Source organism: Mobula birostris, chromosome 5, assembly GCF_030028105.1.
Source record: "Mobula birostris isolate sMobBir1 chromosome 5, sMobBir1.hap1, whole genome shotgun sequence".
Lineage (NCBI taxonomy): Eukaryota > Metazoa > Chordata > Chondrichthyes > Myliobatiformes > Myliobatidae > Mobula > Mobula birostris.
In genome coordinates, this window is record NC_092374.1 from 78,044,168 (window position 1) to 78,060,700 (window position 16,533).

General features: G+C 42.7%; 1 protein-coding gene across 2 annotated transcripts in view; it reads right to left on the reverse strand.

The window, feature by feature from the left end:
• The window catches only part of ccdc171 (coiled-coil domain containing 171), a 478,351-nt gene that overhangs the window by 259,501 nt on the left and 202,317 nt on the right, over nucleotides 1–16,533 (reverse strand). For both annotated transcript variants that reach the window (XM_072258224.1, XM_072258225.1), the window contains exon 17: nucleotides 11,956–12,066. In XM_072258224.1, coding sequence (XP_072114325.1) covers nucleotides 11,956–12,066 — 111 coding nt within the window. The remainder of the gene's footprint in view (nucleotides 1–11,955; nucleotides 12,067–16,533) is intronic.

Genomic DNA, 16,533 nt, shown 5'->3' on the forward strand with positions numbered 1-16,533 from the left:
TGTCCTCGCCTGTATATCCTTCTGCATATCTACCCTCACACCATCCTCCCACCATCAAAATAGGCTAAGGGTTCCCCTTAGCCTAACCTATCACCGCATGAGCCTCCATATACAGCGCACCGTTCACTCATTGGTTGACCGAGCTGGGGCTTTTCTCTTTGGAATAAAGGAGGATGAGAACTGATTTGCTAGAGTTGTACAAGATGACAAGGGCCACAACATAAGAATATAAGAAATAGGAACAGGAATAGGTCACCTGGCCATCAAGCCTGCTCCGCCATTCAATAAGATCATGGCTGATCTGACCATGGACTCATATCCACTTACCTGCCTTTTCCCCATAACTTTTAATTCCTCTACTATCCAAAAATCTATCCAACCTTGTCTTAAATATGTTTACTGAGGTAGCCTCCACTGCTTCATTGGGCAAATAATTCAACAGATTCTCTACTCTTTGGGAAAAGCAGTTCCTCCTCATCTCTGTCCTAAATTTACTCACCTAAATCTTGAGGCTATGTCCCCCAGTTCTAGTCTCACTTATCAGTGGAAACAACTTTCCTGCCTTGATCATATCTATCCCTTTCACAAATTTATGTTTCTATAAGATCTCCTCTCATACTTCTGAATTCCAGTGAGTACAGTCCCAGATGACTCAATCTCTCCTCATAGTCTAACCCCCTCATCTCTGCAATCAACCTGGTGAACCTCCTCTGCACCGCCTCCAAAGCCAGTATATCCTTCCTCAAGTAAGGAGACCAGAACTGCACGCAGTACTCCAGATGCCACCTCACCAGTACCCAAACAGTTGTAGCATAACCTCCCTGCTCTTAAATTTAATCCTTCTAGCAATGAAGTCCAACATTCCATTTGCTTTCTTGATAGCCTGCTGCACCTGCAAACCAACCTTTTGTGATTCATGCACAAGCACTCCCAAGTCCCTCTGCACAGCAGCCTGCTGTAATTTTTACCATTTATTTAATAATCTGATCTTCCATTTTTCCTTCCAAAGTGGATGACCTTGCATTTACCAACATTGTACTCCATCTGCCAGGCCCTTGCTCAATCACTTAACGTATCTTTATCTCTCTTCAGACTCTCTGTATCCTCTGCACAATTTGCTTTTTCACTCAATTTAGTGTCATCAACAAACTTGATACACTACACTTGATCCCTTCTTCCAGGTCATTAATGTATATCGTGAACAGTCGTGGGCCCAGTACACCGACCCCTGCAGCACACAGCTCACCACTGATTGCCAGAGAAACACCCATATATCTCAACTCTCTGCTTTCGAAAGTTAACCAATCCTCAATCCATGCCAACATGTCAGCTCCAACGCTATGCATCCTTATCTTATGGATAAGTCTTTTATGTGGTACTTTCTCATATGCCTTCTGGAAATCCAAATAAAGAACGTCCATCTGTTCTCTCTATCCACTGTGCTCATTATATTCTCAAAGAACTCCAGTAAGTTTGTCAAACAGGACCTGCCTTTGCTGAATCCATGCTGTGTCTGCCTGATGGATCCATTTCTTTCCAAATGCCTCGCTATTTCTTCTTTAATGATAGCTTCAAGCATTTTCCCAACTATAGATGTTAAACTAACCGGCCTATAGTTACCTGCCTTTTGCCTACATCCTTTTTTTGAACACTGGCATGATACTTGCCTTCTTCCAATCTGCCAGGTTCTGCCCAGAGTCCACAGAATTTTGGTAAATTGTCAACAAAGCCTCTACTATAACTTCTGCCATTTCTTTCAGTACCCTGGGATGCATTCCATCAGGACCAGGGGACTTATCTATCTTTAAGCCCACAAGTTTGCTCAGCACTACCTCTTTAGTAATAGCTATTGTATCGAGGTCCTTACCTCCCAATGCATCCATATCATCTCTCTTCAACATGTTAAATGTGTCCTCCACTGTGAAGAATGACACAAAATAGTCATCCAAAACCTTGGCCTTTTCCTTATTACCCAATATCAATTCCCCCTTTTCATCCTCCATGGGACCTATGTTTTCTGTTTTATGTCATCATCATAAAGATCAAGATTTTTAAGCCATGGATCAAGTGGACTTCTAGAGACTTTTCCCCAGAGTGGAAATGGCGAATACAGTAAGGTATAATTTTAAGGTGATTAGGGGGAACTAGAGAGGGATGTCAGGAATACACATTTTACAGAGCAATGGGTGTGTGGAACACATTAACATTTACGAGACTCTTAGGCATGTGGATGAACAAAAAATGGAAGACTATGTGAGGGAAAGGTTGGATTGATCTTAGACTAGGTTAAAATGTCTGTATTGAACCTGGGAGGAAACTGGAACACCCAGAGCAAACTCACAGGGTTACAGGGAGAACATACAATCTCCTTACACACAGCCGTGGAATTGAACCCGGGTCACTGGTGCTGAAAGAGTGTTATGCTAACTAAAATGCTACTGTGCCACCCAGAGTAGCATAGCAGTTAAAGAGGCAGGACTGACACGGAGTCCTTAAAAGGAAATTGCAAATCTCCACATATAATGTCATTAACTCCTAACTCCACACAACCTTCTGGGAGATTCTGATCTTTTCCTGCAATTAATAAGGCAGGCTACATAGCAAGTGCACCATCTCAGTATCCATCCATGAAAACCAACCTTTTTTCAATGCTTCAGAATACTCTGCAACATCATGAATAGGTGTTCCTCTCCTCTGGCAAGAGGAACAGAATGTAATCTGCCTGAATAAAAAGGTGTGGGGAGAGGAAAGAGACTAGCTGGAAGGTGATAGGTGACGCCAGGTGGGTGCAAAAAGTCAAGGGCTGGAGAAGAAAGAATCTGATAGGAGTGGAGAGTGGAGAATAGGAGAAGGGGATTGAGGAGAGGACTGAGGGGGGAAGTAACAGACAGGCCAAAGTAGGGAATAAAGGTTGGGGGAGGGTGGAATTTGTTCACCGAAAGGAGAAATCTATATTCATGCATCAGGTTGAAGGGCACCCAGATGGAGTTAAAGGTGTTGCTCTTCCAGCTTGAGGGTGGCCTCATCCTGGCACAAAAGGAGGCCATGGATCAACACATCGGACAAGAATGGGAATTGTAATTAAATGTTTGGCCACTGGTAAGTCACACTTGTGGGTGTTATGTTGCAGCTGTATAAACTAGGGTACTGGATTCAGTTTTAGTCATCCTTATAGAGGAAGGATGTGGAGGCTTTGGAGAGGGTGCAGAAAAGATTTACCAGGATGCTGCCTGGATTAGTGGGCATGAGCTATAAAGAAAGGTTGGACAAACCTGGGTTGCTTTTTTTTCTGGAATTGCAAAGGCTGAGGAAAATTGAGATAAAGACAGAGTGAACAGGTTATAACTTTTCTTAATACTAGAGGGCATGCATTTAAGGTGAGATGCCCTCTAACCTAAAGCAAAGTCTTTACACAAGAGTGGTGGGTTCCCAGAATGCGCAACCAGTTATGTGAGTGGAGGCAACTACGAAAAGGCTCTGAGATAGGCACATGATATGCAGAGAATGGGGGAGTATGGACATTGTGTAGGCCAAAGGGATTAGTTTAGTTTGATGTATTAATTAGTTTAATTACCCTGTTCCTGTACATTGTTCTATGTTCATCCTGTGGAAAGCCAGTCTCCAAGTTGATCCTGTAAGTGACAGAACAACTATGCACCGTGCTCATCATAACTTCTTCCCCCTTTGCACCTCCTGGCCTGCATTCATATCTGCTCCTATCCCTTTTCTTCAAAGAATCTGTCAGCTACTCTTCTTCCTCCAATGTCATCAACAGTTCCTCCAGTGGAGGAGAAATGGGTAGCTTCTGCTGACAAAGACAAGAGTACCAGTTTTATGCTGTATCATTGACAGCAAGATAGGTAATAATAGTGGAGTGTACAACTGATGCAACGTAAGGAGATATCGTGATCATTATGAAATCGTTACTAGGCCTACCTGGCAGATTCCCCATCTCAGTGACCAAACATCCTGGCTGTGCCTAACTGCTTCATCTGCACATGATTATTAAGGTGATTTTCTTCCATGTTAGAGCATAATATAACATAGAGGTGGAGTAAGCCATCTAGCCCTCTGAGTCTGCTCCATAATTTGTCAAGATCATGACTGATGTTCGACTTCAACATAATTTTCTATCACTATTCCAATACGCCTTGATTTCCTCAATATTCAGAAGTGTATCAAACTCTGTTTTGAAAGAACTCAATTGCTAATTTCCCACAAATTCCAAGGTACAGAACGCAATATGTTCACTGATGAAATTTCTCCTCTTTTCATCTATTGTTCCTAGAAATCCAGGTGGTATTATACCAGTGGGACCATGACTGAGTATCAAATGACGTTTTAACGCTTTGTTGTTCAAATGCTTTTGGGGGGAGAAAGAACACCTGGGTTTCAAATACCATACATATTACAGTTATATAGATACAAATATTTTTAAACAAATAAACTCTTCTCGGGCTTCCAGCTGGGTACAGGTTTAACCAACGTTTCGATGACTAACTCTGCCATCTTCATCAGGGATGATGCCTGGACATTTCTAGTCCAGTGGTTTATATAAAACCCTGTCGTCCATCCCTCCTGATTGGTTAGTCCTCATGCAATCAGGTTTCTGCTCTCTCACCTTGTTTACAATCGAATTCCAGTTCTTACTTAGAGTGAGACTTTGGTCTTTGTTAAACTTCTTTTCCTCCAGTTTTATTTCAATGGCTTCCTTCACCCGGCGGAATAGACATGCATCATCCCTGATGAAGAATGCAGATTTTTTCATGACACGTCAGTTAAAATCGACAACTGTACCTGGCTGGAAACCTAAGAGCTTATTCATCATATATGCTGGAAAAGCACTAAATCCTTTTTCAAGTATTTTAAAAGTTTAACTCCGACATCAAGTTTCTTTGAAAAATTATAAACTTAAATGTGAAACAAGGGAAGATTTCAGAATCATAGAAAAATGCAGTGATCATCATCATTGTGTGCCATATTGTATAGCATAGGTGATCATGGTCTCATGACCATGATTGTTCTTGGTAAATTGACCAGCAACATGGATGTGGAATGTTGAATGTTGGATGTCGGCAGGCTCCAGAGTCGGAACACTATGTAGACAGGAGAAATGTATTCTAATGACCCCTCTGGGTTCATGATTCGGTAAGATCGGAGCCCTAGGCATAGTATTTGGGGACCCATCATCAGTGAGACTCGATTTTGAGGCCTGGTGTTCAGTGATCAGTGTGTCCTGGAACCTATGCTGATGATTGATGCCCGAGGATGAATCAGAAGTGCAGAAATTGAGTTCCTGGGAAAATGAGGAAGGTGCAGGATAGATATATTCCAAAAACAAAGAAATACTCAAATAGTACAACCGTAGCTGACAAGGCAAGTCAAAGCTAATGTAAAGCAAAAGAGGGAATATAACAAAACAAAAATTAGCAGGAAGATAGAGGATTGGGAAGCTTTTAAAAAGCTACAGAAAACATCTAGAAGAGTCATTAGGAGGGATTCAATGAAATATGAAAGCAAGCTGGCAAACAATATCAAGGTGGATAATAAAAGCTTAATAAAAGTGGTAAAATAAAAGGGAGACATGAGTGGATTTAGGACCACTAGAAAATGAGGCTGGAGAATAATAATGGGGGACAAGGAGATGGCAGATGAACTAAATGCGTATTCTTCATCAGTCCTCACAGTGGAAGACACTAGCAATGTGTCAGATGTTGAAGGATGTGAGGGGAGAGAAGTGAGTGCAGTTACTATTAAAGGGAGGTGGTGTTCAAAAAGCTTAATGACCTAAAGGTGCGTAAGTCACCCAGACCAGATGAACTGCACCTGAGGATTCTCAAAAACTTGGTGGTAGAGATTGTGGAGGCATTAGTAACAATCTATCAAGAATAATTGGACTCTGGCATGGTTCCAGAGGACTGGAAAATTGCAAATGTCACCTCACTCTCTAAGAAAGGGGGAAGGAAAGAGAAAGGAGATTGTAGACCAGTTAGCCTGATCTCAGTGTGGAAAGATGTTGGAGTCAATTGTCAAGGATGAGCTTATGGAGTACTTGGTGACACAGGACAAGATAGGGCAAAGCTAGCATGGTTTCCTTAAGGGAAAATCTTGCCTGGCGAACCTGTTGAAATTCTTTGAGATTACAAATAGAATAGATACAGGGGATGCAGTGGAGGTTGTACATTTGTAATTTCAGAAGGCCTTTGACAAGGTCCCACACGAGGCTGCTTTAACAAGTTAAGAGCCCATGGTGTTACAGGAAAGTTACTAGCATAGTTAGAGTATTAGTTGATTGGAAGAAGGCAGTGAGTGAGAATAAAAGGAAAACAACAGGAATTCCTCTACTGTAAAGATGAAGCCACACTCAGGTTGGAGGAACAACACCTTATATTCCGTCTAGGTAGCCTCCAACCTGATGGCATGAACATCGGCTTCTCTAACTTCCGCTAAGGTCCCACCTCCCCCTTGTACCCCATCTGTTATTTATTTTTATACACACATTCTTTCTCTCATTCTCCTTTTTCTCCCTCTGTCCCTCTGACTATACCCCTTGCCCATCCTCTGGGTTTTCCCCCCCTCCCTGTCTTTCTCCCCGGACCTCCTGTCCCATGATCCTCTCATGTCCCCTTTGTCAATCACCTGTCCAGCTCTTGGCTCCATCCCTCCCCCTTCTATCTTCTCCTATCAATTTGTATCTCCCCCTCCCCCTCCCACTTTCAAATCTCTTACTAACTCTTCCTTCAGTTAGTCCTGATGAAGGGTCTCGGCCTGAAACGTCGACTGTACCTCTTCCTAGAGATGCTGCCTGGCCTGCTGCGTTCACCAGCAACTTTGATGTGTGTTGCGAGAATAAAAGGACCCTTTTCTAATTGGCTGCCAGTGACTAGTGGTGCTCCACAGGGTTTAGCGTTGGGACCGCTTCTTTTTAATGCTGTATATCACCGATTTAGATGGTGGAATGGATGGCTTTGTTGTTAAGTTTGCCCATGTGAAGAATGGTGGAGGGGCAGGTAGTGTTGAGGAAACAGGAAGGCCGCAGAAGGACTTAGACGAGGAGAATGGGCAAGAAAAGTGGCAAACAAAAGACCACAGTCCTCACTGTGAGATGGGGACACCTCTTTTTCCCTTATTAGGGAGAGAGAGTGACCCTGTGGTATGTTGAATTACCGGGTGAATGAGTAGTCTTTGGGGTACTGCAAGTCTATGTCTTTATTGATGCTTTGCTGCACGCTTGAGTGCTCTATAGGGGGTACTGATGCTTTTTTTTGCTGGTGGGGGGGTCATTGTTTTGCTGCTGCTCATGCATGGGAGGGGGAAGTTGGGGGGAGCTTTGGGGTTCTAACATTTACCTGTCATTCACTCTTTGGGGCACTCCTGTTTTTGTGGATGTTTGCGAAGAAAAAGAACTTCAGGATGTGTAATGTACATATTTCTCTGACATTAGATGTACCTACTGAAACCTAAAGAATGCAATATTGAAAAATGCATGGACTATCTTCTAAAAATCTGAGATGCAAATGGACTCGGGAGTCCTTTGGCAGAACACCTAAGGGTTAACTTGCAGGTTGAGTCAGCGAAGGTAAATGCTATGTTAGTATTCATTTCAAGAGGTCCAGAATACAAGAGCAGGGATGTGATGCTGAGGAACACACAAAATGCTGGAGGAACTCGGCATGCCAGGTAGCATTTATGATAAAAGGTACAGTCGATGTCTTGGCCTGAAATGTCGACTGTACTTTTTTCCATAGATACAGCTTGGCCGACTGAGTTCCTCCAGTTTGTTTGTGTGTTGCTTGGATTTCCAGCATCAGCAGATACACCCTTGTATCTGATGCTAAGGCTTTATAAGGCACTGGTGAAGCCTCACTTAGAGTATTGTGAACAGTTTTGGGCTCCTTATCTTAAAAAAAAATGTGCTGGCATTGGAGAGGGTTCAGAAGAGGTTCACAAGGCTGATTCTGGGAATGAGAGGTTTATCATATGAGGAACATTTGATGGTTCTGGGCCTGTACTCGCTGGAATTTAAAAGGATGAGGGGGCATCTCATTGACACCTTTTGAAAGTTGAAAAGCCAAGATGGAGTAGATGGATGTTTCCCATGGTGGGGGAGTCTAACACAAGAGGGCATAGCCTCAGGATGAGGTTTGTTCATTTAAAACAGAGATGTAGAACAATTTCTTTTGCCAGAGGGTGGTGAATTTGTGGAATTTGTTACCACAGACAGCTGTGGAGGCCAGGTCATTGGGCATATTTAAGGCAGAGTTTGACAGGTTCTTGATTGGCCATGGCATCAAAGGTTATGGGGAGAAGGCCAGGGAGTGGGGCTAAGGAGAGGAAAAAAGGATCAGGCATAATTGAATGGCGGACCAGACACAATGGGCTAAGTGGCCTAATTCTGCTTCTATGTCTGTGGTCTTATCTTCAAATGGACTTTATGCAGTTGCCTAAGTATGTGGGTAGTTAGTGCATTATCTCCATGGGTAAAAGCTTATCAAACTCAGAGAACTGATGCTGTAACTGCTGATAAATTTTATGAGAATTTATATCTAGGTTTGGTATCCTTGAGAAAAATCTCGTAAATACAGCCATCACCTTACAGGTAAAGTTAAATAGGGATTAATAAAAGCCTAGACTCCAACATCATTTCACCTGCCCTTACCACCAACAATCTTACAGGGCAGCTGGAAGGCAGAAGGGGTCCCTGAGAACAGATTAACTAAACTGCATGAGATGAAGCTAAAATAGCCAGAGGTGCTTCCACTGGCCCTCGTCACAACGTGCTGCACTCCAAACTGTGTAACAGGCCTATCTCCACATGAGATAGTTCTGGGAGATTCCATGTGCTTGTCAGTTGCTGCTCCTCCTTCTAATTAAACAGATGGACATCTGTATTATGAGCAAAAGCATATTGCATTATTGTATAGTATTAACACAAGCTCTTAAAGGTTCCATCAACAGGTACTTGAAGCCCAGAAGATTGTATTGACTGCAGGGTGTCAGACCTACCTGTGGGGAGACTGGGTGCGGGTGAGAGCCTACCAACAAAATAAATGCCAGGAACCCCACCAGGAAGGTCCATTCCAAGTGTTACTGACCACATATACCACTTTAAAGGGCCAAGGAAGGCCAATGTGGATACATGCCTCGCACGTTATGCCAGTGAACTGATGGACTGAACCCTTGACCTTTGCTATTTGCCACCTTAGTAACCAATATGCATTATACATTTTGCGTAATCTGGACATCTATTTTCTGCAGAAGTATCCCACAACACTAATCTTCTAATACTTTACTTCACCTTATTTATGAATATGTGTCACGTACTAACTGGTCAGGTTGTTGGGTATACTATACTTTTGGAAGGTGGGTTGCCAATGTACTTATACCCCTGGATCATAGTGAGTTTGATTTTGTGTTTTGCCTCGATAACAAGATTATAACTATAAAGAGAGCATGGGACTGCACTACCTATAGGAATGACTCTTGTCAATGTAACTGTTTAGAAAGTACCAACCAAAGCAGAATGATTGCATAGACTGCTCCAAAGCTACTACAGTCGGCCCTCCGTATCCACAGGTTCTGCATCCACTGATCGGGATCGAAAAAAAACGCAAGTTCTCTCTCCAGCACTCGTTTGAGCATTGTTCGCCTCGCGTCTCGTTCATTCCCTACGTGTGTTGCAAGCGAAAGGAAGGAGTTTAAGGCTAGTAAGCGGTGGCTGGCTGGCTATGTAAAGCACTACAGCCTCAAGAACTTAAAGATCACGGGAGAATCGGCATCGGCTGATGCTGAGGCAGAGTCAGCGTTCCCAGAAGGGCTACGATGGTTGTGTCTGTACTGAACATGTACAGACCTTCTTTTTTCTTGTCATTATTCCCTAAACAACACAGTATAACAACTATTTACATAGCATTTACATTGTATCAGGTACTATAAGTTATCTAGAGATGACTTAAAGTATACGGGAGCATGTGCGTAGGTTATATGCAAATACTACGCCATTTTATATACGGGACTTGAGCATCCGCGGAATTTTGTATCCACGAGGGGTCCCGGAACCAAACCCCCGTGGATACGGAGGGCCGACTGTACATGGGAGATAGGGGAGATATATGTTACTAGGGACGGGACTAGACTTGGTTAACAGTATGACTAATGTTGAAACTACTGACTCACCAAATTCCATTAGCAGCTCTCACTGGATATGTGGCTGACAAACCGATCACTGGCTGCCAGGGGTACCCCTTCTAAAATGGGATCTCTGGTCTGAACCAAAGCCATGTTATCTGGCCTATATAGTACCATAGATGTACAACCTGCCCCCTCCCTCTCTTTACATCCTACTGTGTAGGACTGCCATCGAAGGACCATGGAGACTGAGTGTTTCCAGATTGTAGTGTTACTGTTCTGCAAACCTGATAGACTGGCTCATGAAAACATTAGCATGGCCTCATCTGCTAACAGATGAGGATCTGCTAACAAAGCCTCAGCATAACATGACACAAGCTAGGGCATCAATGACATTACTGCCGAAATATTGGCAATATGCATGGTGTCCTCTCCCCCCCCCCCCCCACCCCCCCACCCCCCCCACCAAATCAACTAGCACTAGACTTTCAGTTGTCTAAGAGGTGGTATTATTAGCCAGGAGTGTTGCACGTACATTCCTGATATCAAAAGCCAACTGTCCTGGAGTTTGAGATTCTGCGTTGTGGAAATTCAGTAAGATATATATGCTATCCTCTACTTGTGGTATTCTCTACAGAACAAAGAGGAGGGAGTGTGGAAGTTGTGGAAAGACAAGAATAGCCTGGGGCAGTTGTACTCAAGCAAGACCTTTGAAGTGAGACCGCCAGGGGTACCTCTGCTTACTCCAGACAAGATAGGCTGGGTTGACTGTAGCAGTGTGTACTCTAGCCAAATGAGTGAGGTCTCTGTAGTGAGACTTTTCCGAAAAGGTCATAGTGTCCCTCTACACAATAGGAGATGCCAGAGATAGACAAGATACGATTAACAGCAGAATGTGAAACATACCCAACTTAGGGTCTATTGTCTTTACTAACTTGAAAATATCATCAGCTGTCCACTTGAATTTTTGATTGACTTTTAACACCTCTATTGTCCTTACTAACTTCAAAATATTGACTGTCCATTTTAAGTTTTGATTGCATTTAACACCTCTTGCGAATGGTGATTGATCTTGCAAGTAAGAATTCAAACATGTGCAATTTACAATGATGACTATCCATAACTGATAAGCCAATTCTGTACAAAAATCAAAGTTTTCTGCTCAGACTTCAGACCAGTGTGGATTACGTGAGCTCAAGCTGTTCTCCTTGTGCACAAGGAAAATAAAAAGGTTGCTTAAGTCATAAGAGTGCGTGTGGTCTGGGCCCAGTTATTTTAGCTATTTTATTTTATTATTGGTGACAACGCTTGCACTTTCTTAAATATCCTTCATCCATTCTTTTACAGGTTCTTGCCATGCAATAAATTTTTCTATGCATGCTATTATTCCCTCCCAAATATAAAATACCCAAACATACTGTTAAATTCACAAAATGTGAAATCGACGTTTTTATTTTATTTATTTATTGTATTCAGTGATACAATGCAGATTGGGCCCTTCCATCGCTTCAAGCCACAGCACCCCAGCAACCTCACAATCCCAATTAACCCTAACCTAATGACAGGAGAATTTACAATGATCAGTTGATCTACTCAGCACATCTTTGGACTCTGGGGGGAATCCAGAGCACCTGGGAAAACCCACACATTCCACGGGGAGGAGGTACAGAGACTCCTTACAGAACATTGCTGGAAATGAACTCCGAACCCTGGAATGTAATAGTGTTGCACTAACCACCACACTACCATGGTGCCCTAGTTAATTTAATGTTAAATAGACTGGTAAAGTGCTACTCAGTTTTTCCTCAAACTGTGATTTCTACTCACGTGCTTTAGTGATCATATCTTGTAATTCAGACATAGAATCCACTATTGCAGTCAATAGCTCAGAACTTGAAAGCCATCCAACAGACTTCATAAATTGGTTCTGTTCTTGTCCTAATAAAAATGAACAAAATAATATCATAGTGCATATTGTACCAGCCAAGAGAGGAAAATATAAAACCGCCATGATAAAACAAACATAAAGTTTATTGAAGATGTGCATACAAACTCATAACCGTTAATTTTGTTAAGTTACATTCTTTGGCTAAGATTGCAGAGCGTATTGCACAAAGAGGAATTGTTTTCTTGGACACACTGCTGAATACGGCTTCAGCCCTTTTGTATAATCTGTATTTTTGCTCATCCTGTTTAAAATTAAGTTTCAAAATCAAACACTCAATGTCATTAGAATGTTTCCAAAAGGAAGTTGCTTAAAAGCTTGCAAGAGACAGGATTTACAAGCATTTGAAGAAGCATAGTCTGATTAACGATAGTCTTTGTGAGGGGAAGGTCAAGCCTCAGAGACCCGACTGAATTCTGAGGATGTGGCAAAGTGCAATGAAGGTGAGCAGTGACTGTGGTGAGTATGGATTTTAGTAAGGTGTTTGAGAAGGTTTCCCACGATAACCTCATTCAGAAAGACAACAGGCATGGAATCCAAGGAAACTTGGTTATGTGAACACAGAATTGGCTTGCCCATAGAAGGCAGAGGGTAGTTATAGATGGAACATATTCTATCTGGAGATTAGAAGCTAATGCTGTTCCACAGGGATCTGTTCTGGGACCACAGTCTTTGTGATTTTTATAAGTGACTTCAATGAGTAAGTGGAAGTGTTGCTTTGTAAATTTGCTGATGACATGAAGGTTTGTGGAGTTGTGGATGGTGTAGAAGGTTGTTGTAAGTTACATTGCGATATTGACAGGATGCAGAGCTGGGCTGAGAAGTGGCAGATGAATTACAACCTGGAAAAATATGAAGAGATTCACTTTCGAAAGTCGAATTTGAAGACAGAATGCAGGGTTAATGACATGATTTTTAGTGTAAAGGATCCAAGGGCCCTTGTGGGTCCACATCCATAGCTCTCTCAAAGTCGACATGCAAGTTGACAGGGTTATTAAGAAGCCATATGGTGTGTTGGCCTTCATTAGTCAGAGGTATTTAATAAGCTCTTAGATAAGCACACAAATGATGGAAAAATTGAGGGCTATGTAGGAGGGGAGTGTTAGATTTATCTTAAAATAGATTAAAACATTGGCGCATTGTGGGTCAAAGAACCCATACTGTGCTGTAATGTTCTATGTTCTAAGAATGACATTGTTCCTCCTTGGTGCTAAACAAATGATACGTTGTTATTTTTATTGGAGGACATGAGCTATGATGCAGTAGCAATGATGAGATTTCTTTTTCAGAAAGGCATAATTTCCCAATCAATTTGCCCAGGATGAAGTCCCCAGCAAGGATGTGAAAGGTCCGAGAATAGGCTGCTTCTTGTTTCCTAATCATGGTACTGAATACATTGAGTACTTGCTTAATATTTTGCCTTTGGCGGTACATAAACTGTTGTCAGTATCACGGCAGAGAACTCTCTTGTAGCACTTAAACATTAGATGTTTCAGCTCGGGTGAACAAGACAAGATCGCAACATCCAAGCACCACAAACAGTTTATCCCGAAATATGGTCCCTCACATCTCAACTTCTTCGAATCGGCAGTTGGGTCCATCCGGAGGGTTGAGAATCCCTTAGGCTAGATCGCATGTCCAATGTACTCTGAGTGAGCCATGTCACAACAAATCAGAGAATGCAGCAATCCCTCATTTCCCTCTGATACAGTAATCCTGCCCTTCAGTCCTCTATCTTGTTCTCCAGTGACAGTCCATCAGCTAACATTATGCTTGGAAGAGGTAGCCTTCTCCCTCAATACTTTAATCTGGCTTGAAGTCTGCCCCAGTGCACTCTCTTTTGGTGATGGCCAATCTTCGTCTTCCTCAAGCTGATGGAACTGCATTCCTGAGAGTCAAGTTCACTAAATCCTGAGTCCCTTGGGAGATTGTAAAATTGCTTGTTCATTCAGATGGTTCAAAAGTTAATTTCTTAAAAGGGAAATTACTGTCTCCAGAGATAGAGAGGGGATATCTAGAAAGTGGAGAAAGATGTCGGAGATGAACCAAGTAAGTATGAGGACAGGGTGAAAGTTAGGGGCAAAGTTCATGAAATTGACAAGCCCTGCATGGATACAGGAAGCAGCAACAATGCACTAATGTAACATAGAAAGAGCTAGGGAGAATTACTAATGTAGGCTTGGAACATGGACTGTTCCACATGAAAAGGCAGGCATAGCTGGGGCCTATGCAGATGCCCATGGCTGCAACTTGGCTTCAGAGAATTTGTAAGGAGAAATTTCCCTAAAAGAGAAATTGTTGAGGATGAGAAGCAATTACACCAAACTGAGGAGGGTGCTGGTGGAAGGGAACTGGTTAGGTCTGTGTCTCAGAAAAAAGCAGAGAGCTTTAAGGCCTTCTTGATGGGGGATAGAAATGTATAGGGACTGGACTTCCATCTTAAAAATAAAGCAACCAAGGCCAGGAAACTTAAAGTGATTGAAGTGACCGAGTGCATGTGATATGTAATGGATGTAGACAGGAAGGGACTGAACCAAAGGGGACAAAATTAAGTCGAGGTATGTGGACACAAGTTCAGTGGGGCAGAAACAGAAAGAAACAATGGGCCTACCCAGACAGTCAGCTTTGTGGATTTTGGATAAGAGATAGAAACAAGCAGTGTGGGGTGAGGGGACTATAGGTTGGTAGCAGTGGATGGAGGATGAGGTTGGTCATGGCATTTGGCTTCTTAGTTTCTTATTGAATCTCCCACTGCATGTTGTGATTTATACATAAAAATATCAAGATCAAGTGCACCTCACTCATTTGCAGTCTCCTCCAGTTTATGAAATTATCTGCCTTTTGATTTCTCTTACACAAGTCCATGGCCTCACACTTCCCTACATTAAAGTCCATTTTATATACCTCTGCCCACTCACTCAAGATTCAGAGTATCTAGACCCTTTCCTCCCCCCACCCATCTGCAATCATGGACCTGACCTCTTCCTATCCTCTCTGTCCCCAAAACCATCCCTCCAAACTTAAAAACAACTAAGTCTGAGCCATGATCACGATGGAGGCCACAGCTCAGCACCATCTTGAAAAAACTCTCCTGGTTACATCCACAGTTTATTAATATAAGCTGTCAGACTAACCAGCCTATACTAGCCTGAGTTCCCTGCATTCTACATTTCTCCTTTTTGGGACAGCCAGGCTGGAGGAGGTGGTCACATTACCTGTTTTCCAATCTTCTGGCACCCTCCCAGAGTTCAGCAGCTTGTGCATAACTTCAACCAATGGCTCCAACCTCTCTGTAGCCACTTCCTTTAAAATCCTAGCATGCTGTCCATCAAGTCCTGGCATCTTGCTGTGTTTAGCCTCCTGATTTTCTATGAAACTTCACCCTTTCTAAATACTATAATGCTATTGGAAATTAGCCCAACTGATATCTTTGAGATATTTGCAATGTCTTCCACTGGGGATATTAAGGGAAAAAAGTTACTCATCATATCTACCATTTCTTAGCTTTTTTGTTCTTATTTGTTTGTCTGTTAGGGCATGGTAGTGCAGTGACGATGGCTCTAGGCACAAAGTTCTGTAGTGTGTGTGTGGTAAGTGGGAGACCTCCGGTCTCCCAGATAAAACACATCTGCAACTGGTGCACTGAGCTGCAGCTCCTGAGAGAACATATTAAGGAACTGGAGCTGAAGATCGATGGCCATTGATTCATACAGAAGTGAATTGAATTGACTTTATTTCTTGCATCCTTCACATACATGGGGAGTAAAAATCTTCACATTACGTCTCTGTCTAAATGTGCAATGTGCAATTTATAATAATTTGTAATAAATAGGATGTACAACAGGACAGTCAATATAGTATAGAAATACAATTGTATCAGTGTGGAAGAAGCTGTCCCAGAGCCTGTTGGTCCTGGCTTTTATGCTGCAGTACCATTTCCTGGATGGCAGCAGCTGGAACAGTTTGTTGTTGGGGTGACTCAATCCCCAATGATTCTTCAGGCCCTTTTTACGCACCTGTCTCTGTAAATGTCCTCAATAGTGGGAAGTTCACATCTACAGAGGCACTGGGCTGTCCCCACCACTCTTTGCAGAGTCCTGTGATTGAGGGAAGTACAGTTCTCATACCAGGTAGTGATGCAGCCAGTCAGGATGCTCTCAATTGTGCCCCTGTAGAAAGTCTTCAGGATTTGGGAACTCATGCCAAATTTCTTCAACTGTCTGAGGTGAAAGAGGTGCTGTTGTGCTTTTTTCACCACACAGCCAGTATGTACAGACCACGTGAGATCCTCAGTGATGTGTATGCTGAGGTATTTGAAGCTGTTCACCCTCTCAACCCCAGATCCATTGATGTCAATGGGGGTTAGCCTGTCTCCATTCCTCCTGTAGTCCACAACCAGCTCCTTTGTTTTTGCGACACTGGGGGAAAGGTTGTTTTCTTGACACCACCGTGTCAACGTG